The sequence below is a fragment of the Caenorhabditis remanei genome, chromosome II (genome assembly GCF_010183535.1).
Source record: "Caenorhabditis remanei strain PX506 chromosome II, whole genome shotgun sequence".
In the NCBI taxonomy this organism is placed as follows: domain Eukaryota; kingdom Metazoa; phylum Nematoda; class Chromadorea; order Rhabditida; family Rhabditidae; genus Caenorhabditis; species Caenorhabditis remanei.
The window spans coordinates 3282305-3310162 of NC_071329.1; the positions used below are offsets into that span (position 1 = coordinate 3282305).

The 27858-nt window shown below is 42.7% G+C and overlaps 3 protein-coding genes across 3 annotated transcripts; all 3 read left to right on the top strand.

Moving 5' to 3' along the window:
* Positions 1-10626: 10626 nt before the first annotated feature.
* GCK72_004278 (uncharacterized protein) lies at positions 10627-11853 on the top strand (the record flags this gene model as incomplete). The annotated part of the gene is made up of 1 exon (XM_053724581.1): positions 10627-11853. One exon carries the CDS (start codon positions 10627-10629, stop codon positions 11851-11853), a length of 1227 nt encoding a protein of 408 aa, XP_053588775.1.
* Positions 11854-12756: 903 nt separating this feature from the next.
* Positions 12757-17690, top strand: GCK72_004279 (uncharacterized protein; the record flags this gene model as incomplete). The annotated part of the gene is made up of 13 exons (XM_053724582.1): positions 12757-12814; positions 12869-13021; positions 13071-13165; positions 13215-13340; positions 13753-13891; positions 14247-14371; positions 14435-15097; positions 15683-15983; positions 16037-16214; positions 16260-16403; positions 16452-16715; positions 16764-16867; positions 17284-17690. The coding sequence occupies 13 exons, from the start codon at positions 12757-12759 to the stop codon at positions 17688-17690; spliced, it is 2757 nt and encodes a 918-aa protein (XP_053588776.1).
* Positions 17691-18743: 1053 nt separating this feature from the next.
* GCK72_004280 (uncharacterized protein) lies at positions 18744-27797 on the top strand (the record flags this gene model as incomplete). Its single annotated transcript, XM_053724583.1, has 13 exons — positions 18744-18895; positions 19003-19245; positions 22407-22639; positions 23121-23273; positions 23568-23665; positions 23709-23834; positions 23945-24083; positions 24127-24251; positions 24393-25163; positions 25777-26080; positions 26131-26449; positions 27482-27674; positions 27723-27797. The coding sequence occupies 13 exons, from the start codon at positions 18744-18746 to the stop codon at positions 27795-27797; spliced, it is 2931 nt and encodes a 976-aa protein (XP_053588777.1).
* Positions 27798-27858: the final 61 nt, after the last annotated feature.

The window sequence follows — 27858 nt, forward strand, 5'->3', positions numbered from 1 at the left end:
CTAGCTGAAATTTAAAACAGGTTCAGAATCCTCGTGACATTAGCCTTCTAACCATATACCTAACTTTTGCAAATCACAAGCCAAATATTGATTTTTGCGTCGATTCCCACGCCCTGCTGTTCCCCTCCCGGACATTGACAACATCGTTCGTATTTCCGTTTATCATGATCCTAGTTGAAATCTAAAAACGGATTCAGAATCCTTGTGACATCAGCTTTCCAATCATATATCACTTTCACGCATCACTAACCGATTTCCGTTTTTACCTCTATTTCCGAGTGCTTGTTTCAGTCAACCGGACATTGACACAATCGTACGTATCTTTGTTCATTTTGATGCTAGGAAAAATCTGAAAACAGATTTAAAATCCTCACGCCTTTAGCTTTGCATCTATATCTATATTTCCTATGATATTTTCAGATCGACCTGAGCAGTGACGTCAAAGACAAGGACTACCTGCAATACATGCAAAAGAACATCATCAACTATGTTCGGACACCGCCTATGAACTGTGTGACACCGGAATGCACGAATTCCACAGCATCAGGAATGGGTGCCTACGCACGTCATCTGTTCGACGTCGTCTATCTATACGGAATAGCTCTGACTCGTACCAACTCAACGAGTGCGGGTGTCTATGATGATATGAGTAAACTGATACCTCAAATGGTGACCAGTTTTGATGGTAGGTACCAATCAAGTGGTTAACCGGATTACTGTAACTCACTACTATTTCCAGGACTAACTGGTCTGGTGGCTATCAATCAGAACCTGTCGCGAATGCCTTTGTACCAAGTGTACGGATTGGATCCGTCGAATGAGCAAGTCTCCCTGATGAACCTGACGTTTAGCAATGGATCTACGGTAGCTGTAGGATTTAGTTTCACTTTTTTTCGTTTTTGGTGGTTTGTGGAATTTTGAGATTCTGAATATGTCTTCAGATTTTGAAAAATGATAGGACAGCCCTCTCAACCAAAGTGTCTCATTCAGAACCGCTGTATCTCGGTGCATTTTGTTGTTAGAAAGATTTTGAATACAGATTTAGAATCCTCATGACGTCAGCTTTTCGAAAATATAATATTTTTATTATAATCTACAAACGGTGGTGAGCAAAACCCACCAACAAGTCCGCGTCGCCGTTGACGCCCTCTCTTTGATAGCGGTCTTGTCGGAAAACCGCAAGTCAGGGTTGGGAAATTCCGGGCCGGGCCGGGCCGACTGAGAAATTTTCCTCGGCCCGGCCCGGTCGGCCCGGTCGGTCCGGCTCTTGTAGAAATTTGAAATTTTTTGAAAAAATCTTGAGTTTTTTTTTGCAAAAAGTCGAATTTTCGACTAAAACGTTAATTTCCAAAACCTTTTTCAACCAATCTACTCATAGACCGCGCGCCGCCGTTGACGTCCTCCCTCTGATCGCGGACATTGGAAAAATCTCTTGTATCTCGGTTCACAGCGGTCGTAGACACATTTTGAAAACATATTCGGAATCCTTGTAATTTCAGCTTTCTAGTCAAGTAATTTTTTGTTAGTAAAAATTAAATTTGGTGTAGTTAGAAACTGTTAAATGTTAACTTAGCTAGATGTATCGTGGCACTCTGTACTACCTAGTTAGAACCTCCAGGTTTAAAACTGTCGAAAAACTTATTAAACAACTGATTTGTAACACCATCTACTTTTCAGACCGTCTCGCTCGCCTATCAGAACGAGAGCTCCTTCGTCTGGCACTTTTGGGGTGGCGTCCGACCGCTAGCCACCCCAATTTGCGGATTTCTCGGAAAATCGTGTCCGATCCCATTCTGGGAACAATATCGAGTGCTTATATTTGTAGCTGCTGGTCTTATCCTCCTGATGCTCACCACTAATATAGTATGTGTCGGTTGTATGATAAAGAATAAAAGGGAGGAGCAAGCGCGGATAAATTCCGAGTGGCAGGTCCCGTTCGTCAAGTTACGCGAGTTGGAGAAGAAGCGACATGGCACGAGTAAACGATCCCTCCAGTCGGGACCGTCTACAGTAACCGGTGAGAGTCGGTTGTCGTCGGGAAGCGAGTTCTGTGAGAACTACACCGTCATGATGTACGAGAAGGATATGGTGTTGACGATGAAGTATCAATATCTGAGTTTGAACAAAGCGGATATGGAGAGATTTGTAAAGATGAGGAAATTGGATCATGAGAATTTGAATAAGTTCATTGGATTATCGATTGATAGCTCGTTGTACATCTCAGTGACAAAACTTTGTTCGAGGGGATCGTTGCAGGATATTTTGTCGAGGGGAAACTTCTCGATGGACTACTTTTTCATGTTTTGTATCATTAGGGATATTGCAGAGGTGAGTCGTAGGCTTTATACCAGTATAAAACTGGCGGTCCCAACTAGAGGTGCTTTTACTCCGAGTAGTTGAATTGAGGCACTACGCAGCGAAGTATTCAGCGCCGGTGTCTAATGCTTCATAGTGCACTTTTTAAAACCGCCCCGGATAAGAACCAAAATAAATCAGAACCGCGGAGTTTTGATTTGGACAGGTTCTAATTCGGGCGGTTCTAAAAATGGCAGCAGATTTTATGAGTCGTTACGCAGTCCAAACTTTTGACGTTTGGACTATCCGCCCTGTAGCTTAGGATACTGTAACTCAATTTCTTGTGAGTAACATCACACTACAAAGATTACAAAAACTATTAACAGTCTCTTCATATTGTAATTGCGCTCCACGGCACAGATTCACAACGTCTTGCTTTTTTTGTGTCTCTGAGTTTTCCGTACTATTTTTCTATTTTTCACAGTTCAGTAGAGCGCGATTGTGACAACTAAATTCTGCATACAGTACCCTTTGCATTGTTACAGTACTCTTCATACTGTAGAAGTGCCAATTTAGGCCAACCTCTATGAATCCACATCTATTGTAACCCCGGGAGTCTGGAAACCTGCGCAACAGAAAGATATTTTGAGTTTTTGGGTTTGGATTACTACAGTACTCCTTATATGAGCACCGTAAATCCACACCTACCGTACCCTTTCTACCTTCCAGGGCATGGACTACCTGCACAAAAGTTTCCTACGCCTCCATGGAAACCTCCGTTCTGCCACGTGTCTTGTCAATGACAGTTGGCAAGTGAAACTAGCGGAATTCGGTCTGGACAATCTCCTGGAAGAGCTCACCCCAACCAAGAAAAGGCTGCTATGGGCGGCTCCAGAAGTTCTTAGAGGATCCCTGACGGTTAGTCAGATGGAGCCAAGTGCCGACGTCTTCTCGTTTGCCATCATTGCTTCGGAAATATTAACAAAGAAGGAGGCGTGGGACCTCCAAGAGAGGAAGGAAGCGTATGACGGTGAGTGAGAAGACCTACATAGAAATTCTTGGAATTTCTTGTTGCAGAAATAATCTACATGGTGAAAAAGGGCGGCTCGTATCCGATGCGTCCTGACATCATCACTGACGTGCCCGACGTCAATCCGTCGTTAATCGCGTTGGTCAAGGATTGTTGGTCGGAGGCGCCGGAGGACAGGCCGAGTGCCGATAACATTTGTGCTCAGCTGAGAGATTTAATGCCAAAGTGAGAATTTCCTTGTGAGATGAGCGGGAAAACATTTATAATTTATAAACTTAGGACGAAATCGAATCTAATGGATCATGTATTCAATATGCTCGAGGAGTACACGTCGACGTTGGAGGTGGAAGTGGAGGAGAGGACGAAGGAATTGACATTGGAGAAGAAGAAAGCGGATATCCTGTTGAGTAGAATGTTACCAAAGTAGGTCACAGAAGTTCTAGAAGAAAAAAAGTGGTGGAAAGCGGGAGCGGAAGTCGGTAGTCGGAATTTAATGCAACTCTGACTGTTACCGAAATTTCCAAACAGAACAGTTTGCAAAAGAAGCTGAGAATTGTAGTATGGCATGTATACGGCACTCGTTGGGTTAAAAACCAAAGAGCACCAAAATTTTAAAATTTTTCAATTTCGCACGATAATTAACCCAAAAAAGTTTGTAGACGAGGATATTGAAATTTTTCTGAAACTGGTTGTGAGTTACTGAGGCACCAATAACTACCCCGTACTATCAGAAATGGCATTATGGCTCAGCGGCGTGTTAGCGCTACAGTGTCTTATGCCATAGATCTGTACTACCTTTTAGCGCTACAGTACCTTGTTCTGGTCATTTTTAAAAGGCCATTTTAGAGAATAACTTAAGTTTAGTGTCAGGATTTTATCTCAAACCTACAGTACTCTATTCCAGACAAGTAGCGGAACGTTTGAAAGCGGGTCAAACCGTCGAACCGGAAGGCTTCGACTCGGTGACCGTCTTCTTTTCGGATGTCGTCAAATTCACAATTCTAGCCGCCAAGTGTTCGCCGTTTCAAGTTGTAAACTTGTTGAATGACTTGTACAGTAACTTTGATACAATTATCGAGGAGCACGGTGTCTATAAAGTGGAATCGATTGGTGATGGTTATCTGTGTGTCTCCGGATTGCCCACAAGGAATGGTTATGCGCATATCAAGTGAGTGGTGGCCCCTAAGAATCCATCTACATTTAGTTGCTCTTCTAGACAAATCGTGGACATGTCCCTTCGCTTCATGGACTACTGTAGGAACTTCAAAATCCCCCATTTGCCGCGAGAACGTGTGGAGTTGAGGATTGGGGTGAATAGTGGTAAGTTTTGCTTGCTAGGCACTTCCTTCTAGCTTCGAAAATGTGAAACTAGAGTCTTTACAAGGCTTCATTTGTGATAATGATGAGATGACAAGTGTACTGAGAAAAAGAAAGGGGGAGGGAGTGCAAGATTTTGAAATATGCATATCAGAAATCAGGCGTAGTGGAGAAGAACATGAGAAACGGCACGTTTTTTTCCTGAATAGAAAGAAGCCATATGGCCCTAAATGAGGTTTTGTGCTAAAATCGCTGAGAATCGGTTAAGAAGGTAAAATCCAGTTTGTGAGAGATTTGAGCGGTGTAAGTACAGCTGAAATCGGTCATTTTGTGTGCTCTTTGCGTAACCTTTGCAGTGAACCGCCCAAGTTTATGGTTATCAGTAGAGCGCGATTACATCATCAAGATTATATCTAGAACATTATTCGTGCCGTTTCGGAACCGATGACACCCCTTGGTTATAGAAACGCGCTCCACTAGACTTGATGGCTTGAAACTTATTTTCGAGGCGTCATCATGGGTTTTCGATACGTAGAGAAATTGCTTTTTTTGCCCCAGAACTCCAGTTTTTGAAAATGTTGAACATCTGGGATTTCACAGGCATTTTTTCAGCCTAAAAATAGTTCAAGCCAAAAAGAGGGGGTAGTTCTAAAACGGAGGGACGGTTTCCAAGCGGTCTTACATTACCAATATTACCAAAATGTGGACTGAACTAATGTAGTCTCACTGTTGTCGAAATCTTCCTAGGAGTACTGTAGCTGTGATGATCCTGGATTACATCATCACACCTAACATCTTAAAGTATACAGTACTGTAGTTTTTGGTTACCGCAGTCTCAGACGGATTCTAGGAGTACTGTAACTCTAATAACTTCTATTCCAGGCCCTTGCGTCGCCGGTGTCGTCGGTCTCTCAATGCCGCGCTACTGTCTATTCGGTGACACTGTGAACACCGCGTCCCGAATGGAATCCAACGGAAAACCATCGCTAATCCACATGTCGACTGCGGCTCACTCGTTGCTCACCTCCCATTACCCCCATCAATACGAGACGAATTCCCGCGGAGAGGTGATAATCAAGGGGAAAGGTGTCATGGAAACATTTTGGGTACTTGGAAAAGCTGGAGACGTGGAGGCGTCGGCTACTCCGCCAGTGACTCAGGAGAGGTGGCCGGTGAAGACTGTGGATACGGTAGAGACTGTGAAGGCTCTAACACCGGATGCCCGGTCTGTGAGCTCCCATAGCTCCAGACCGTCCTCGTCGTCAAATAATAATAATGACCCTTTATATCGACAATATAAAATGGATACGTTGAGAGTCTCTTGATTTTTGCTCACTCGCTCTTTTTGTATATACATTCCTATTTTTAAATAAATAATTTTAAAATTTTCTCTTTTCTCTTTTTCCCTCAAAAGATTAAATTCAAACATTGAGGCACAAGCCGGGAAGCCTTAGAAGTAAAATGCATATGGTTTCAATGGGGGAGAGAAAGGTTCAAAATTGAAGAAATAATAATCTCCTTCACGGACTGCCCCCTTTTTTTATTTTCTCGAGAAGTTTCTATTTTGAAACCAAAATTTTTTGAGACCAAAATATTATTTTGAATCTGATGAAACAATGGAGTTCTGGTTATTCAAACTTTCATTACTACTGTTATTGGATTACGGTAACTCTCAATTGGTGCAGCCTACAGTAACACCGACAAGGCGGACGGTAAGTGATAAGGAGCGTCTGAGGTACGCCAGACAAGCTTAATAGTCGAATACATTCCAGATCCGTGTTGGAATAGCCGCTGCGCAGGCCACACAATCCGGTTCCATTGGTTGGTCATCGTGTGGTGGTGCTGTACCCATAGCGGTACAGTATCTGAAAACAAAGGGATTGTTGCAGAATTTTGATTTTGAGTGAGTTGACACGTGTCTAGCAGAGTTGCATGGAAGTAAACTCGGAAGTTAGACGGAAGTGAGTTTTATTTCGACAATATAAAACGAACTGCAAAATTATGAAGTGAATACGTTGTATTGATGGTATTACTACCCTTTGAGCATAGAAAACTCCAACATTTTACCTATCCCCTACCAGTAGACTTGAAAAAAGAGGTGATTTTGAAACCCGGAATATCCCGGAAGTCGGAAGTCGGAAGTGAAGACTTTTTCAAGTCTACTGGTAGGGGATAGGTAAAATGTTGGAATTTTTATGCTCAAAGGGTAGTAATACTATCAATACAACGTATTCACTTTATATATTTGCATTTCGTTTTATATTGTCGAAATAAAACTCACTTCCGTCTAACTTCCGAGTTTTCTTCCATGCAACTCTGGTGTCTAGACGGGTACTGAGAAAAAAAGGACATGGGGGTTGGGGAAGCTCAGAATTTCAAAAAAAAACTGTCGGGCTCCAATTTTACATATAGATTTCTTAAAATAAACGGTATTCTTGTAAGAAAAGTGAAACGTTTGTACAATGTGTGTCCTGTTTAAAATTTCAGTGGAGCGCACTTACAATTTTCGTTGATATCACAGCTGAGAGACGGTTCCTAACCAGAGCATTTTACTTAACTCGCTTCAAAACTGTTCATGTGGGACAAACACGCTCTATTGCGAAAAAAAACGGGACATTTTGAAGATTTACGTGAATTGAATATCAAATTCCTAAAATTCTTACTTGCAAACCTATCCGACTCGTTCGCTTCTAAATGAATGTTATGAGCTGAAAATGTACTAAAATGTAGATCTCATCGAGTTCTACGTCTCTGATATAATACGGGCCCAATTTGAATACTTTATCATACCGCGGGACGCGCTAAAGTTCCAAAAAAGGTAACAATCGTCAAAAGTGACGTCCGGTATTAAATCAGAAACGTGAACCTCACTGAGATCTATATTTTGGTATATTTTTCAGACCAAAATATTTTTTTGAACCGAGTTATGTGCCGACCGTATGATAAGTATGGAGTTTCGGGACTTGATATTCAATTCACGTAAATCTTGAAAATTTCCCATTTTTCCGGTATAAGACATCCGGACACACGACGCATTCCACAAATTTATGAGCACACATCGTTCTGAATATCTTTCTATGCAAAAACGTTATCACTTAAAAATCCAAAATTTCCCATTTTTCGCATCACCTGTCTGTTGGTTGTACGGTATTTTGGATATCCGGACAAAAAACTGTTTTGAAGCGAGTTATGTGCCAACCTAAGGTATAAACTAGTGGAGTCGCTACGCAGCGAGCAGGAAACTTTAAGTGACATATCGAATAGCCCCTAGACACGTACTCAATGTAAGTCTCTAGACAGTCACTAGCAGGGTTTAGCGGAATTCCGCCTTCCCCTCAGCCTTGGCTCTAGTCCCTAAACAGCTCCGTAGAAAGTTCTGGAAACTTCCAGAAAGTGTCTGTACACCAAGAAAGACCAGGGCTCATTTACAGTAACCTGTTTCAGATATTTCATGGAATACACCGAATGTGACAAAGCGGCGACCGTAAAAGCCGGTTTAAAATTCATGAAGGACATGAAAGTCGACGTGGTCATCGGCCCTCCGTGTGCAAAAGCTCTCGAAGTGATGGGTACCCTCTCGGTAATCTACAAAACACTGGTACTTGGATGGGGTTTTGTAAGTGAATCCCAACTGGCGGATAACACACGATTTCCGTACGTGACGTCTGTTCAGCCGACAGCTACTACGTGAGTTTGTTTGGGATGGAAAACCAAATATTTTCGAAGCGATCAAAATTTTGACTCTTTTAATCCTTTACTGTTAGTCATTCACTAGTATTTTTTATATATTTTATATATTTTTTACTAGAAATCGTAAATTTGACATTTTTAAGTTTTCTTACATATTGTCAGTAAGAAATCCTACGTGTTCAGACTTGGTCTCGCTACGTCTAAAATCTTGGAACTCTACAATTGGGACCGTGTGGCACTGCTCTACTACACCGATGAGCAAAACTACTGTCAATCTGTGATAGATGACGTGGAGGCGACGTTGAACGACCCGGATAACTATTCTGTGAATATCGTTTGGAAGGGGCAACTAGTTTATGCGAATGCGGCGGCGACGAGGGCAACATTGAATGCGGTCAAGTCGAGGGCGAGGAGTAAGGATCTTTGGGTATTGGGGTTGAATAGCGATGGAGCGCACTTTCATAGTACACAGATTGAAATGACGCCTGGGACACTTTAAAGGCGTATTGTCGTCTGTTGCGATGTTTTCATATTGTAATGTATGAGTTTCGGTGAGTTCATTTTCATAGTTCAAGAATTTTTTAATTCAGTCCACAACCCGCTGAGAGCGAGCGCCGGAAAGTTTGGTCATTGAAAGGGTCGCAGAAAATTGGGGGCCGTGGCCTGGAAATTCGACTTCAAAAAAGTTGATTTTTTGAATTTTGACGGTATTTTCAATTATTTTTGTTGTATTTCTTCAATAATTTCGATAGAAAACGGCAAATATTGATAGAAAAACACTAAAAACTATCGAAAATAACGCCAGAAATAGCAGAATACTGAAAAAACAACTTTTTCGAAGTCGAATTTCTAGGCCACGGCCCCCAATTTTCTGCGACCCTTTCAATGACCAAACTTTCCGGCACTCGCTCTCAGCGGGTTGTGGACCGAATTAAAAAATTCTTGAAGTATGAAAATGAACTCACCGAAACTCATGATATGAAAATATCACAACAGACCACAATACGCCTTTAAGTCATACAAACCGGGCCGGCGCGTAACTCGCTTCTACTTGAGTTTTGTGAGCTGAAAAATATACCAAAATGTAAATCTCCGCGAGTTCTATGTCACTGACCTACTACAGGCCGGATGGCTATTCGTTAATATGTTGCGGGCCGGGAAAAAGTGTCAAAAAACGCGAAAATTGCCAAAAAAGCCATTCTAGCCCGGCCCGCGGCACATTAACGAATAGCCTTGTGGCTCGGAGTAGGCCACGGACATAGAACTCGCTGAGATCTACATTTTGGTATATTTTTCAGCTCACAAAACTCAGGTTGAAGCGAGTTACAAGCCGGGATGTGTAGGCCCGTTTCGACCCGGTTTACAAATATGCTTTAAGTGCATCGAGTGGAACAGTAGATCTTGCTTATGAAACTGCGCTCTATGACACTTTGGGGAAAATCTTGTTAAATTCAGATTTCTAGTCATGTTTAATTTTCGGAAAACATACATATTAGTTTCTGCGCCACCCGTTGACGTCCTCCCTCTGATCGCGGACATTGACAAAACCGCTCGTATCTTTTTTCATTTTGATGCTAGCTAAAATCTGAGAACAAATTCAGAATCCTCATGATTTCAGCTTTCTAATCATATATAACAATTGAAAACTGGCCAACCGCGTGAAATTGACGTAAATGCCCGCGACGCCGTTGACGCCATCCCTCTGATCGCGGACATTGCGAACAACCGCGTGTATCTCGGTTAGTTGCCGGTGGCAAGGTACCCTCATAACCCTGTAGTCTCCGAGTCCTCACAATAAATACGCAACGACACTCCGCCAAAAGCTCACGCGCCTACCGTAACCTCAGCGCGTCAGTTCACGTGGACACGTGTACTCCACGTGGCAAAAGTAGTTTTCTGAAGTCGGTTGGCTTTCAGAGTTAGTTCTAGTTTTAGCGTTGGTTGTTTTGTAAGTTTATCGCTCTCTTTATTTATTTTCTTGCAATAAAGTAAATTTATTGTAAGAAATTGTGTATTTGTCGTCATATTGTATCAGGACCCTATCACCCCGTATTCGTACGCGGGCAACTTGGGGGCCGAACCGGTTATTCGTGTTTCTTAGTGAATCTTTGAATTTATCGTTTGGGCGAGTATAAAACCCAGGCGATTTCGAAGTTTTGCGGAAAAATAAGAATTTTTGGTAAAATTTGGATAAATTTTACGGAAATTTGTGAATAATTTTCGTCGATTGGATAATCAACGAATTGTAAACAGTTTTTGGATAAAAACTTTGTTTACGGACAACAACGCAGAAGATGAGCGACAAAACATCGTCGAAGCAGTCAACGTTGAAAGTAGACGACAATCGGATGATTGTTGTGGAAACTCAAATGAGCGTGAAGGAGAGAAGAAAGAAAGTGAAGAAGTTCACTAAACTTATCGCTAGCAGCGTCAGAGTCGAGGACGAAACAAGGTTGCAACTCGGGGAGTTGACAGCAAAATGCAGCGAACAGGAGGCGGATGCGATTCTGGAGCCGATGAGAATTTTCCACAGAGAGTTGTTGGAAAAGTTCGAAGAAATCGGAGGAGATGAATGGCCGCGATCGGTGATTCGAGTTATGAGAGAGTTCAAGCTCGAATCGGTGGAAGAGTTGAGAGAAGCGTGTGCGAAGGCAGCGCAAGTGCAAGTCGAGGAGAACTTGTTGACGGAGTTCTGGAATGAGGAAAAGGAGATGCTCGGGGAGCAAATCCGGAAAATTCAGAAAGAAAAGGAGGTGGCTGAGGCTCAGGTCAGGAAGCTGGAGAAGGCGCTGACGAAACTGAGGAAGAAGCTGGATCAGGAGGAGCGTAAGCCGAATGGCTTGCGGGATGAAGCCCAGGAAATCGCTGTGGAAACAGTGACGGGCGGCGAAAAAACGAGTAGTGAGGAGAAGAAGGTTTTCATGGTAGGAAATCTGGGAATCCGTGTGGAAAACAGAAATCCGTACAGGGAAACGGCGGAGAAGAGCAAGGAAATCGCTGTGGATACAGTGACCGAGGAGAAAAAAGAAGGGACGAAGCCAAAGAAGACGGTGATTAGAGAATCTAAGATTCTCATAACTCCGAGAATCGGCGTGAAGGGAAAATCCATCTTTGAGTATCGGAAAAGTGCGCTGAACACGTGGAAGGATAAATTCGATTTTGCGAATGTAGAATCGGTCGTATTCTTGTTAGAGCTCACGGAGGACGAGGAGACGAACCAAAAGTTGAGTAACTTGGTTCGAAAGTTAGCTGAGGAAGTGAAGGAGATCACGATCATTCCATACAAAATGGATTGGGCAAAATCGGGATTGGTGGAAAGTTGGAAACGGAGTTGGATAACTGCCGGTCATGTGAAGTGGAGCGATTCGGCTGCGAGTGCGGGCGAAAAGTTCAAAACGTGGGAACAACTGCTTGAGTTCCTGGAGGCGAGGACGACAGAGAATGTGGTGGTGGCCCAACTGAGAAAGGAGTCGGTGACTTCGGAGCCACGGATAAATGAGGACAAATGGAGTCACCATTGATGTCATCTTGGTGGACAATCCAAATTGTTAATTAATTATTTTTGTTTTAGTAGTTTTTATGTTAGGGTGGTGTGACTGAGTTTAGGCTAGGTGGTGTGAGATAAGGGGAGAAGAATGTAAGTCGTATCTGTGAGAGTACTCGAACCGGTCGGGGTCCGGTTTCTGTAAAGGGGGGGAAGTTGCCGGTGGCAAGGTACCCTCATAACCCTGTAGTCTCCGAGTCCTCACAATAAATACGCAACGACACTCCGCCAAAAGCTCACGCGCCTACCGTAACCTCAGCGCGTCAGTTCACGTGGACACGTGTACTCCACGTGGCAAAAGTAGTTTTCTGAAGTCGGTTGGCTTTCAGAGTTAGTTCTAGTTTTAGCGTTGGTTGTTTTGTAAGTTTATCGCTCTCTTTATTTATTTTCTTGCAATAAAGTAAATTTATTGTAAGAAATTGTGTATTTGTCGTCATATTGTATCAGGACCCTATCACCCCGTATTCGTACGCGGGCAACTGGTTAATTTTAAAGCAAATCAGAATTTGAAGGCAGAACCAAAATCCTTGAATCATTAGGTTTTTCTGGCTTAAAGGATGATGCGCTTTTGACCCGGACTGGCAGTTTTTTTGTGAATCGATAGTGTCACCATCATTAAAACCAGCTTTTAACTGCAGCCGAGGTGTGCAAGCCAATCCAGTCATATAACTAAAACTGCTTTCAAAATCCGTCCGTGTGGAACAGTTTTGAACCACGATGCAAAAAGTTTTCCGCAATGTCCGGGTAGGAAGGAAGACAACAACGACGCGCAAGTTCTCTGGACCATAGTTTTTTGCTTATCTCAGGAAATATAGATATCAATAAAAATCTGGAGGCGGGAGGGTTCTGAATCCGTTTTCAACTCTGAGCTAGCGTTAAAATGAACGCTTATACAAGCAATGTTATCAACCTCCGCGATTATAGAGATGGCAACAACGGTGCGCGATCTCCCAGGGATCATATTTTTCCGCTTTACATTCAAATTTTTCCAGTAATCCTCTTCTGCGCCATTTCTGGACCTGAAAAACGTGACTACCTCATCAAAGTCGCTCAGGAGAACATGACAAACTCAGAGTACGTGCATGTGCTACTAACCATGAGAAGTGTCGGATACGGAGTGCAGACTAGTGTGGGCAAGAAGACTTGTGAGTTATCTACCCAAGACTTAATTATCTTCTAAATTCCAAATTCTAGTCGCAAATGGTCTAACACCTCTTTGGGAGTCGTTCAGTGTCGCCGCAGATGGAAATGAGACGATGGCAAAGAGAGCGGCGGAGAAGATGCTTGTAGTAAGTACCAAAAATTAATTGGTTTTTAAAATCTTGGAGAATTTTTCAGATCGACGTGAACAGTGACGTGCAGGACACTGACTTCCTGCAATATCTCACAAAGAACATTGCCAATGCTGTGAGAGACCCACCAATGAACTGTAACTCATCGGCATGTATCAATGCGTCGTCTACGGTAGGTTTTGAAGGGGGAAATACTAGAATTGAGTGGTGAAGTTGGGAAACTGAAGTTATGAGGATTCTGAATCCGTTTCCAAAATTTGTCTAGAACCATTTTGAACCGAGATACAAGCGATGTTCTAAATGTCCGCAATCAGAGGGACGGTGACAGAGGGAGGGTGGCGCGGGCATTTTTGTGAATTTGTCTCACCATTTTTTGAACAAATTATATATTTTTGAAAAGCTCACATCGTGAGGATTCCGTTTTCAAATTTTGTCAAGGTCCAGATTAAGCCGAGTTACAAATGTTTGAAAATTGACCAATTACAACATAAGTCCCAACAAAATACTGAAACTTTGTTAATTTTGACTATAGAAAAATTTCAAAAACAGATTCAGAATCCTCACACTATTTTATTTTTTTGCAGTCAATGGGCTCCTACGCCCGTCACCTCTTCGACGTCTTCTATCTCTACGGACAAGCTATCGACCGGCTCAACACCACTGATCCGGCGGTCTATCAGGACTTGGCTTATTTGATTCCTCAGTTGATCACAAGTTTTGATGGTGAGTACGGTAGAAAATTTTTTGGGTGCGCGTCGCGGTGGTGTCGAGGCTTCATCAATCTCAATTTTGGTCCAGGGGTCATAGTCATGCGTTGCGGTCGCGTCGCGGCTGATCATCTCAGTCGGCAGAAATAAGAGAAGTCGTGGCCTAGGATCCGTCAACTCGGCCGATCGACACAACTGAAACGAGTGTTACCGTAAGCACTCTTGTATCGAATGACTTCATTTTCGTGGTGCGATATCACGATGGCCGAGTTGTCGGATTCTAGGCCACAACTGTCTTTTATTACGTTTGCTATAATATCTGTGGGGCGTCGCGGTTGCGTTGCGGCTTTCTGAGAACTTGAAGTTTCCAGGCATGACGGGTCGGGTGCAAGTCAGCAAAACGCTCTACCGTGTCCCATTCTACCAACTCTACGGTTTGGACGCCAACTACGAACAAATCCCGCTCGTCAACATGACATTTTTCAACTCCTCTTCGGTAATTGTAATACCAATTTCAATGAATTTCAGTTCAAATCTCTAAGACTTTATGCTTTTCTAGACTATGTCAATGGGTTACACCACTGCAAACGAGGGCACCGCTGTCTGGCACTTCTGGGATAACAAACGCCCGACTGATTCTCCGATTTGTGGATTCTCCGGGAGGTATTGTCCTGTCCAGTTTTGGGATCAATATGGAGCCCTGGTTTTTGTCGCTGCAGTGGTCATACTCTTTCTTCTATTCATAATGTTTACATGCGTTGCTTGTGTCCTTAGAAACCGAAGATTGGAGCAAGAGCGTCTAAATTCCGAATGGCAGATTCCTGCGATCAAGTTGATCATGCCAGAAAGACACAAGAAGCCCAACAGTCGTCGCTCCATAAATTCCGGCCCATCTACAGTAACCGGTGACTCGAAAATGACAATGGATAGTGGCATGGGATTCCACGAGAACTACACCGTACAGATGTACGAGAAGGATTTGGTGTTGACTACCAAGCATCATGGCACTCAGTTGAGCAGGGAGGATCGGGACAAGTTCGCGAGGCTGAGAAAAATGGATCATGATAATCTGAACAAATTCATCGGTTTATCGATCGACGGTCCGATGTATGTGGCGGTGTGGAAGATGTGTTCGAGAGGATCGCTGCAAGATATCATAGCGAGAGGCAACTTTTCGATGGATGGCTTCTTCATGTTTTGTATTATAAGGGATATTGCGGAGGTGAGTGCTATCCACTACATAATCGCCACCCCGAAGTAGAACCGCCCAAGTCACAACTAAGTAATGCAACGCGCGGTCTCAATTTGGACGGTTTTGGTACAGTTTTAACACGGGCGGTCCTGAGTCGCAAGATGGGCGGTCTCAGATTCAAAACAGTCGCTAGGCAGTCAATTTTTTGCTGCGCGTTTCAAGGTTCTAATACGGGCGGTCCAATACGTCGTAAATCGACACTGCTATCATTCTGAAATCTTTGAGAGAGCAACTCTTAGCAGCTTTTACGCTTGTAAATCAACACTTCTTGCACACAAACCGCCCATCTTGGCTTTCAAAAAAGAATTTACGCCGTAAATCTACACAGCGACTTTTGAGTGCACTGTCAGCTACCATAAGCCGCCTAAAGCTACCTTACAGTCTGAATAGCTTGTCCCAAAAACATTTAACCTGTAAATCAACACGACATCAGGCATCGTCTCACCCGATGTTCCGTAGAGCGTAGTTTCGATTGCCACAAAGACTACAAAGACCGAAAGTCTTCAAGCATCCTACTCCCGTATATCTTTACCTACCGTACCCCTATTCTTCCAGGGCATGAACTACATCCACAAAACGTTCCTCCGAGTGCATGGAAACCTCCGCTCTGCCACGTGCCTTGTCAATGACAGTTGGCAAGTGAAACTAGCGGAATTCGGTCTGGACAACCTCCTGGAAGAGCACACGCCAACCAAAAAACGATTGCTATGGGCGGCTCCAGAAGTTTTAAGGGGATCCCTGACGGTTAGTCAGATGGAGCCAAGTGCAGATGTCTACTCATTTGCTATAATTGCATCGGAGATTCTCACTAAACGGGAAGCATGGGATATAGCGAATCGGAAGGAGGGTGCCGATGGTAAGTGCACCATAAAATGTTTATGCTCTGTTATAGAACTCTACAACCTTCAGAAATTCTGTACATGATAAAGAAAGGAGGTGGATCTGGTGCTATCCGACCAGAACTGATACTTGACGCAGAAGTTAGTCCATCCCTTACAACCTTAGTGAAGGATTGCTGGGCGGATGTACCAGAGGATCGACCAAAGTCCGAGCAGATTTGTAGACTGTTATTCGAAATGACACCAAAGTGAGTTAGAGCGCATTTACATCATCATTATCATTTTGGGTTCAGAGCTAACACAAACTTAATGGATCATGTATTCAATATGCTCGAGGAGTACACGACGACGCTGGAAGTGGATATAGAGGAGAGGACGAAGGAGTTGACATTGGAAAAGAAGAAGGCGGATATCCTGTTAAGTAGAATGTTACCAAAGTAGGTCAACACGCTTTCAGATCAAAAACCTACAGTACTCTATTCCAGACAAGTAGCGGAACGTCTGAAAGCGGGTCAAACCGTCGAACCGGAAGGCTTCGACTCGGTGACCGTCTTCTTCTCGGATGTCGTCAAATTCACAATTCTAGCCGCCAAGTGTTCGCCGTTTCAAGTGGTCAACTTGTTGAATGACTTGTACAGTAACTTTGATACAATCATTGAGGAGCATGGTGTCTATAAAGTGGAATCGATTGGTGATGGTTATCTGTGTGTCTCCGGATTGCCCACAAGGAATGGGTATGCTCATATCAAGTGAGTGGTGGCCCCTAGAAATCCAACTACATTTAGTTTCTTTTCCAGACAAATCGTGGACATGTCACTGCAATTCATGGAGTACTGTAGGAAGTTCAAGATCCCGCACTTGCCGAGGGAGCAGGTGGAGCTGAGGATCGGTATTAATAGTGGTAAGGTTTACGGTGTCTATGAAGCAAATGCGCTCTACTGAGATCTGAGAATAGTGATACACGACGCATCAACCAGGATAAGCATCCAACGGTCTTTAAGAGATACTCTTGGAAAACGCGCAACGCAACGGCACCGCTTCTGAAGATTAGCCAAAGTTGCAACAGCCTAGTGTTGGCGTACTGTAGTTCTAGGGGTACGGTAGCTCAGGTAGTACTGACTTACTGTAAAGAGGGCTAGTTCTAAAGGTGCTACTGAACTACTGTAGTCTGGGCATACTGTAGTTATTGTTACCATAATCTTCCTAAGAGTACTATTGCTCTGATTCTGATGATCCTGGATTACATCATCACACCTAAAGTCCTATTGTCTCCGACGGATTCTAGGAGTACTGTATCTCTAATAACTTCTATTCCAGGCCCCTGCGTCGCCGGTGTCGTCGGTCTCTCAATGCCCCGTTACTGTCTATTCGGTGACACTGTGAACACCGCGTCCAGAATGGAATCCAACGGAAAACCATCCATGATCCATATGTCAGAAGCAGCTCACTCATTGCTCACTTCCCATTATCCCCATCAATACGAAACGAATTCCCGTGGAGAGGTGATAATCAAGGGGAAAGGTGTCATGGAAACATTTTGGGTACTTGGAAAATCCGGCGAGACCAACTCGTTGAGCACACGGACAACACCACCGGTGACCGATGAGAATTGGCCACCGCAGTTCAAGGAGGAGCAGAGGAAACGCGCGGTGACACCGTATCCGGAGAGGGTGGTCACCACGGCAAATCGGAGGAGGGACACGTTGCATGTGACTGATGCTTGAGTCTAGTTTGTAGCTTATATACTGATGTCTTGCCATATATCTGTTTTACTGAAATTAAATACATTCTAAAAACACACTATCAGACATCCGGACATAGGGTCACGCACAGACAGACAAGACTTTCATGAAGATGGTGGTTAACTCGGGTAACATCGCGTTATCCTGAAAGTGGGCGGAGCTCTGTTAAACAACTATACACAGAGACAGCATGTGGACATCTGAACACACAGACATTTGGACAGACATTGGGCATTGGAAGCCCCAACAGACCCCGACAACCATAAAATTTCAACTTTTTATTTCCCGCGCTTTTTTGTCATTACTTTATCTCCGTATTAAGGCTAAAGACAGTGAGAATAGAATGTAAGTCGCATAGTTGTCAAGGCCCGGGCCGGCCCGGCAAGGCCCGGCAAGGCCCGAAAGCCCGGGCCGGGCCGGTAGAAAATTTTCAAGGCCCGGCCCGGCCCGAAGGCCCGGCTGAAATTTTTTTAAAAAATTTCTATAAATTTCTATTTTTTTTGAGGAAATGTATTGTGAATTTTAATGTGAATAAAACCCGAAAAAATCGAAAACAACAAATGACTCTCAAAAATCAATAATATTTGAATTTCCAATCGGAATGATAGTGGAAACTTGGACTTTTATGGGGAAAATTTCAAAAAAAATTCAAAAATTTTGAAATTTTGACTTTCGCGCCAATTTGGCCGGGCCTTCGGGCCGGGCTTTGATTTCGCTGACAAGGCTCGGCCCGGCCCGGCCCGGGCCGGGCCTTGACAACTATGGTAAGTCACTACTCAGTCAATTTGAGTCGGAAGTCGGAAGTCGTAATTCCATGCAAGCACTCGGACACTTAGAACGTTTTCACTCACAATTCTCATAACTCTTAATCCCCCAAAAATATCCAAAACATTTTAAATTTATGATTTTAATTCCATACGTCACCCCCGCCCCGCTAACCAGAAGAAGCCCCTCATGCCTCTGCCCACTACTTTCTCTATGAGCCCAACCTCCCTCTCGTTTATTAATTATTATCATTCAGTTCTTTATTCCAATATGCGTCTTCTCTATTTTATTTCCCTTCTATTTCAATCAATATCCTGTCAAAACAGACCCCTCATCCGTGTCGGTATAGCTGCAGCCTTGAAGACTCAAAACGGATCGATCGGTTGGGGATATACGGGCGGTGCAGTGCCCCTAGCGTTGCAGTATTTAAAAGGACACGGTTATTTGAAGGATTTTGATTTTGAGTACGGTGACAGAAAACAAGAAAACCCGCTCCATTGGCAATCCAAACAATTTTCTTCTTCTTCAGATTCCACGTGGAGTACACCGAATGCGATCTATCAGAAGTTGTGAAAGCAGGCGTTTCATTCATGAAAACTAATGACTACGATGTAGTCATTGGTCCCCCTTGTGCTCCGGCTCTCAAAATGATGGGCACCTTGTCTACGCTCTATAAGAAACCCGTGCTCGGATGGGGGTTTGTGAGCGAATCTGATTTCTCTGATATGTCAAGATTCCCATATGTTACATCGGTGTTGCCCAGCTCACAGACGTAAGTGACCGAAAATATTGGTGGCCGAACTTTTGTCAGGTCTGTTTCAAGTTGACTAGCGTCCTACGCATCCCGGCGGAACTTCCGTTCTCGTCCAACTCCGTTCGTCCACAATTTTTTTTTCCTTTTCCACTCATTTTTTCATCGAAAACAAATTATGGTTTCACTTAAATGTATTTTCAGTATTAGCGGCCCACCCCCTCTAACAACTGCGCCCCACCGCAAACGAGAGAGTATCGGTGAGAGACGCAGAATTTTTTCTCGCGCGAACAAATATTTTTACCATTTTTGACCTATTTTCGCTGTTTTTAAGAACAAATTACATAAAAACTTTCGAAAAATAGTGAAAATAGGTCAAAAACTGTGAATATAATTGTTGGCGCGAGAAAAAAATCTGCGTCTCTCGCCGATACTCTCTCGTTTGTGGCGGGGCGCAGTTGTAACGAATTTGCTCGGCTAATATACTATTCAATTTTAGTTTTTCACTTGCCAAAACGATCTGCGTACCAAACGATTGAGGCGCATCTCTCGTGCTCTCCTGCAAGAAACGCGCAAATACTAGAGATGCACTCCTTCGAAAATCCAAGATTTCACTCTAGAAAAATATGAATAGAAATGCTCATAAACAAAAAAGAAATAATTTCAAACCTACATTGACAACTTTTCAGACATCCATTCCGATCCGAGTCGGGTAAATTTCAGTTTCAGTTAAAATCTGTTTTTTTCGCGTTTCTACAGATTTTTCTGGTGTTTTCTTGATTTTAAAACAACATTCACATCATTAGAACGTGCAATTTATAAATTGAAACCATTTTTTGTCGAAATCTGGACATAGTTAAAAATTACAAAAACGCACTAGTGAAAGCTGAAAATGCAGCTACTTTGTTCTGTATGTATTAGGTTGGCAAGAAAGTTTTTATGCATGATTCAAGTTATTTTTACTTAAACAGGAAGCATACCAAATACCAAACATAGTAACCATCTTAGTCCACAACTGTCTCCAATTTACTGGATATGTTCCCGATACCGTCCTGGCAGAGCTCCGGTTGTTTCGAGGCAAAATAGGCTTCCACCCATTTTTCGACTTGACTTCAAGTATCGAAGTCCTGTTCAGCGGCAGAGCGCTGAATTACTCCGAACTTATAGTAATTCGTTAGAAGAAGGTCCGAGCTCTAATTTGCTTGATTAAAAACTATTTTCCAATAATAGGTGAGAAAATATTTTGTCGGGTATGCAACTAGCGGAAATGCAACATTATGGAGGTGGCAGACTTTTCGACCGTGTGTGGCTAAAGACTCACGTATAGTTTTGATTTTTTGCACACAAAAAGAACAGAAGTAGAAGATTATTGTTTCACATTTTCCAATCATATACGTTGTTTTGGGTCCTCCACATTAGGGTCATTATTTTCTTTGAGTATGATTCCCTTTTGATGATGTCTACCAGCGTTTGATCAACGCCAAGTCGGTAGGTTTCCCTGGGGTAGTTTGTGTGCAATACCCATTCTCTATCAGTGATACCCAATTGGTTAGATCGATTGAAGTTTGAAAGAGGAGAGAGAATTCGAAGCCGCAGGTCTACCCTTCACTGAACGCGGATCTAGGCCAAAATATGACTATTCAATGTCTCTTTTTTTATTCTTGCCGACACATTTCAAAAAGTTTCCAATTGTGTTATAAGTAGTAGTGATTATCATTGATAATTCACAGGAAGATTGAGATAAAAACTCTCCTTCTACAGCTCACAGCATGTACAAATCCTATTCATATGCACTTTTAGTACGTGGTATTTCGACCACAGAAAAATCGCATTTCTCAAAGTTGGAAACTTCATTACTCATAGTGTGCCAAAAGAAGAATTCATCCTTGTAAACTTTTCCTGTTGGTTGCACAAATTTAGACATTTTGGTATTAGATGGAAAGCGGAAATAAAAATATTGCTGTAAGAGTTGTCGGTCAAGAATAAAGATAGGCATGACTCTTGCAGAAGAGAAGTGTCGGGGGTAATTTCTGACTGCTATCAGAATCACAGAGAGTTTATCTAACAAATGGTATGCGTAGTTGGTTTTGATTCTTGTAATTTATCTGACAGCATTCAAAACAAAACATGCACAAAAACTTTCTTGCCAACCTAATATTTAAAACAGCTAATATAAGTGTCAGAAGTTTGACTGGTTGATATTTTTTCCAGAAATAACGCGAAAGTCCAATTTTGAAATGAAAACGGTGGCTCTGAAATTTTCAAACTGTAACAACTCGCCACAGACATAATTTTATTCCACATTTTTGCCTTTTTTATTTAGCCAGATGTCTAACTCGAAAAACACAGAGGAAAAATTTTCGAAAAAATGTCGAAAACACACTTTTTTTTCAACGAATACCGAATTTTCCGTTCATTCAAAAAATCGAAAAAAAAAGCACGAGGAGCGCGCCAAGAGACTGCTGGCGCACGAAAAACAGGTGGGAGGCAGCTAAGTTTGGCGCTTTAGTGGACGGGGTGGGCGTGTGGTTAGTTAGGGAGTATGATTCCATGCCGAACAGTGCAAAAGTTCGGCCACCACAATCCTTAGGTTGTTATAACCAGAGAAAACCTTTGAAACCTACAAAACATCAGTCTTAAAGGAGGTGAGAACTCAAAACAAATTGTGATTGAAATTGTGATTGGCATGCATTTTTGCGAAAACTATGATGCAAGCACACAATGCATCATATTTGACGACATTTATGGTTTTCCTGTTTAAATTAATAATTACACGTATTAAACAAGGAAAATTATATTCCGTAAAATTCATTCAGTAATCCTACGATGACTATGACAAAACGCAGTTTAAAAAACTGCGCTTTATGGGATTCGCTGAAAATTTACCGAGATTCTCGGTAAATTGAGTAAAAAACTGATGAAGTCAACAAAAAAAGGAAACCGCTTATTGTAAGATGGTCGTTAGGGCTGACTCGATTTGAGTATAGGGTCCACTTTTCTTCTCATATGTGTAGTTTGAGACTTTAAGCAGTGTTTTTAAAAATAAATCGGAAATTATTCGAAGGAAAAAAAATAGAATTTTCGTCCGGCCCGACCCGGTCCGTTTAAAAGTCTGGTTATAACTGGCTGAACTTTCGAAATAGTCGGATTCTAGGCCACACAATGTATATTTCGTATTCCAGCCTAGGCGTCGTCGTTTGGAAACTTCTGGAACTATACTCCTGGGAACGTATCGCCTTGCTCTATTTCAAAAACGAGTTCAATTACTGTCACTCTGCTATCATGGACGTGGAGTCTTTGCTATACCAAGAAAATATGTCTCAGACGGTGCGAGTGGTGGTAAAAAAAGAGTTGGACAAAACTAATCCCGAAAGCTTTCATAACACCCTACAGTTGGTCAAATCAAGGGCGAGGGGTGAGTTTGGCTAACTGAAATTGGGTATCAATAAAAATCTGAAGAAGCGGGGATTCTGAATCAGTCGGAAGAATTATAATAGGTGTCGAACAAACCGAGTTACAACGCATTTTGTACGGTAGCCTTCAGAGACCGCGGGCGCGGTCACCGCCCTCCTTTTGATCGCGGACATTGCGGAAAACCGCCTGTATCTTGGTTTAAATTGGTCATAGACAAATTTTAAAAACATATTTGGAATCCTGGCGATTTCAGCTTTTCCGACATGTAACTTTCGAAAAAATACATTAATTTCAAAGCCAATTTTTAACCAATCTACTCATGCGAGGTCGACGCCCTCCTTTTGAACGCGGACATTCCGGAAAGTTGGGTGTATCTTGGTTCAAATCGATCCTAGAGAGAATTTGAAAATAGATTTAGATTCCTCATGTCTTCAGCTTTCCATTCACACAAATTTCTGCTCATAAAAGTGCAAGTTTTTCAGTAATCCTTTGGTGTGCCCAAACTGGTGACGAGAAACGGTTCTACATGATTCAAGCTGCACTCCAACAAATGAATACCAGTGAATACGTGCATGTGATGTTATCAATGAGAAGTGCTGGGTTTGGAGTCCAGTCAGCGGTCGGGAAGAAGCCATGTGAGTTTTGTGAGGCCACGCCCAATTTTTTACAGTGGTTTTTTGAGTGTGCCACCTTTTACGCTGTTAAACTCGTTTAGCTTAATGTTGTTGTAACTCGGTTGTTTTTGACGTAGGATCAACTTTGAAAACTGATATTCTGAATTCTTACGTCATGAGAATTCTGAATCTGTTTTTAGTTTTTTTCTAGCATGAGAACAAAAAAAGTTACAACATCATTTAGTATGCCGGGTCTCAGTCACCTTAACGACCTCAGAATCCTCACAACTTTTATTACGAAATTTTCACTTACAGTAACCCAAACCGGCTTACCACCAGTGTGGGAATCCTTCCAAGTCGAGCCAGATGGATTCGAGGACTTGGCAAAGAGTACCGCTGCGAAAATGCTCGTGGTAATTAACTTTTTTGAATTGCTCTCTAATGTCAATTTTCCAGATAGACACCAACAGTGAGGTGCGTGACAAGGAATTCCTGGAATACATGACGAAGAATATAGTTAATGCAGTGAGAGCACCACCATTGAGTTGTATGGCTCCGGAATGTTTGGCTGCGAATGGGGCGGTAAGTTTTCACTTTGTCGTAAGGTCTTGCGCAAAAGTCCTGCAAAATCACTCCCGGGGTAGTATTTGACGCTTAGTCTGAATCTGGCTATATTTTTCAAAAATTTTCAGTTCATGGGCGGCTACGCACGTCATCTATTCGACGTCTTCTATATGTACGGCTTAGCAGTGTCTAGCCTAAACTCCACGGACCCCAAAGTGTATCGTGATTTGTCATTGTTGATTCCTCAGTTCACAACGCCTTTTGAAGGTATGTTGTAAGTGCACTCTACCGAGAAACGAAAAATTTCCAGGAATGACGGGTGAGGTGAAGCTAAACGACGAGTTGTCACGAATGCCATTGTACCAAGTGTATGCGTTGAATAGTGATTATGACCAGATATCGCTTATGAATATCAGTTTGATCAATGGAAGTGCGGTAGGTCACATTTTCATAGGAATCGACAGTAGAGCGCGTTTACCACGTTGAGTACATGATGGCCGAAAATTCAAACGCGCTCTATTTCCTCGCTTTCAGTTGTTGCGCTCCAGTGACAATTGCCAGTAGAGCACACTTAAGGGATGTTGGCGGCCGAAACTGTGTCAAACCTCGGTCATCGGCGTCGCCGGCACAGTAGAAGTCGATGCTCAGCCCCCGTATCGTCGCCATATGGTCTATTTCCAGAGAGTCACTCTCGCCTACAAAGACGAGCCCACCGATGTCTGGCACTTCTGGGGTGGTGTCCGGCCGCTAGACACCCCGATTTGCGGATTCCACGGAAAATCCTGCCCGATCCCATTTTTCGATCAATACCGTATCCTGATTATCGTCGCCGTGGCAGTAGCAGGCCTCCTGGTACTAGCTATCTTCACGTGTCTTTCTTCCATGATAAGGAATCGACGCGTCGAACAAGAACGCCTGAATTCCGAGTGGCAGATCCATGCGATCAAATTGAGACTCCCAAAAATAAACAATGATCGGAGAAAGTCAGTTTTATCAGCGGATTCTGGAGAGGAATCCGAAGAAGATGACGTCTCCAGAAGCACTAAGAATTCTGGAATCCGTAAATTCAATGAGAACTATGTAATACAGATTCTGGAGAACGACCTTGTTCTAACCACTGCTCATCAGATACATGAGCTTACTAACCTCGAAAAATCGAAGCTGGTGAAACTGAGAAAACTGGATGACGAGTTTGTGAACAAATTCATCGGATTATCGATTGATGGGTCGAGATGTCTGGCGGTGTGGAAGATGTGTCCGAGAGGATCGCTACGAGATATCATGTTGAAAGGCAATTTCTCGATGGACTATTTCTTTATGTTTTGTATGATTAGGGATGTTGCCGAGGTGAGTGTGATTCTTATTATAATAGTTAGATAGTTAAAATTGAAACTATCCGTTCAATCACCGCCCCGTCTTATATCAGTTATGAAACCGGCGGTTCTAATTCGGCCGATATCAATACGGGCTGTCTACGCTTGTTTTTGCACATTTTCCCGGCCCGCGGCACATAACCAAATAGCCATCCGGCCCGTAGTAGGTCACGGGCATAGAACTCGTTGAGATCTACATTTTGGTTTATTTTTCAGCCCATAATTTTTTCAGCCCATAGTGTCGGCCCGTTTCGGCCCGGTTTACAAGTATGAATACGGGCGGTACCTATTTGTGCTGTTCGATCCCGATCAGTTTTTGAGTCGCTACGCAGCGAACTTTTTGGTGCCAGTGCATGATGCATGATAGTGGACTGTGCAGTCTACATGATTCTTATGAATGATTAACACGAAACCCCTTTTTCCTCGAGCCCAGCAAAAACTGAATACAGATTTCATATCAGCGCAAATTTTCCGTTCAGGATCCTTCCCAAGTTTAAACTGTGCCAAAGTATTAGAACCGCCTTTTTCATAATTGGAATACCTTTTTGAAGCGTGAATCCGCACCTAACCATTTCTACCGGTTCCAGGGCATGAACTATCTGCACAAAAGTTTCCTGCGCCTCCATGGAAGGCTCCGCTCTGCGATATGCCTTGTCAATGAGAGTTGGCAAGTGAAACTATCGGATTACGGTTTGGAATTTTTGGTGGATGAGGAGGAGAGACCAGCAAAGAAGCGGTTGCTCTGGGTGGCTCCAGAAGTTCTCCGAGGATCCTTGACGGTTAGTCAGATGGCACCAAGTGCGGATATCTACTCATTTGCTATTATCGCATCGGAGATTTTAACGAAGAAGGAGGCGTGGAACTTGCATAAGAGGAAGGAGGGTTATGAAGGTAAGTTAGTTGAGTGGCCTAGCTTTTTCTAGTCCCCCTGTTCGTTCCAGAAATAATCTACACCGTAAAGAAGGGCGGTGCAGATGTGCTCCGTCCGGATCTTCACACAGAGCCTGACGTCAATCAGACCCTTATCGCATTGGTCAAAGATTGTTGGTCGGAAAATCCAGACGACCGCCCGTCGGCTGAAACTATCTGTAATATTATACATGAAATGACACCGAAGACGAAAGATAATCTGATGGATCATGTGTTTGCTATGCTTGAGGAGTATACGACTAGTCTGGAGGTGGATATTCAGGAGAGGACGAAAGAGTTGTCGGTGGAGAAGAAAAAGTCGGATATCCTGTTGGGTAGAATGTTGCCAAAGTATGTCACTGATTATGGGGGAAGGGGTCGGAACAGAAATTGGAAATTTCGGCATTTCCGACTACTTTTTGGAGAATTTTTTGGCGGAATTCCGCTCAATCCTGTTTTGAAAATTTCCGATTTCCGGGACATTATTTTCCGGAAGGACTTTGGTGAAAAGAACTTGTACGGATCAGAGTTGCATGGAAGTGAAAATTTTTTATCCGGAAGTCGGAAGTCGGAAGTGAAAAAACGCCCGAAAGTCGAAAGTTGAAAATCGGAAGTCGGAAGTCGGAATTCGAGTTTTCCGAAAAAATTCAAAAACGCCAAGAGGAAATCATAAAATGGCCGAAAATCAGTGGAAAATTAGTTTTTGGCTGAAGAAAAGCCTATTTTCTGTCCTTTTAGACCATTTTTCCATGTATTTCTGCGAAATTTACTTTTCCGAAATGCCACCGTTATGAAATGACGGAAGTCGGAAATAAAATTCCTTATCCGGAAGTCAAAAGTCGAAAGTCGGAATTCCATGCAACTCAGGAATAGATGTGAAAATCTTTGGCGAAATTTGGATTTGGCACCGTGCCACGCCGTTGTGCGACGGAGCGAATTTCCGCGACCGTACTCCTCGCACTGCTGAGCGTGAACAATGTGTCGAAGTTTACAAAATTTGTAGTTTTTTGCTGCATATTTATTGATTTTGACTATAGGCTAGGCCAAAAGTGGTGTTCAAATTAAATTTGAAAAATCGTTACAAAAAATTCGGCCACCGTCAGTTTTCTAAGTACCTATGCACTATTTTTGCCGATTTTTCCGCAAAAGTCACAGTTTTCAAGGTTTTTTCCGTTGAAAACAATGTTTTCAGAAAAGAAAATTGGCTGAAAACGAGTAAAATTCAGAATGTCTTTGAAATGGTGCATCGACAAATTCATTTTTCAAATTTCTCAATAATTGTGGTTATTTCATGAAAAATAGCTGAATTACATTGAATTCTTATGTTTTTATGTTAGAATGTGATGAGCTTCGCGCTGAAAATTGGTTCTTTAATAATTTCAGACAAGTAGCGGAACGTCTGAAAGCCGGTCAAGCCGTCGAACCGGAAAGTTTCGACACCGTCACCGTATTCTTCTCAGATCTTGTCAAGTTCACCGATCTGGCTTCAAAGTGTTCCCCATTTCAAGTGGTGAATTTGCTGAATGAAGTTTTCAGCAATTTCGATGCAATTATAGAGAAGCACGATGTTTATAAGGTATGTTAATTCCAGATGCACCATTTATAGTCCATTGTTTATTTTCAGGTAGAATCCATCGGGGATGGTTATCTCTGTGTGTCCGGATTGCCTATAAGGAATGGTGTAGATCATATACGGTAAGTTGTTTGGAAAACAATTAACTGTAAAAAGAAAAAAACAACAAAAATGAAATGGGCCGAAC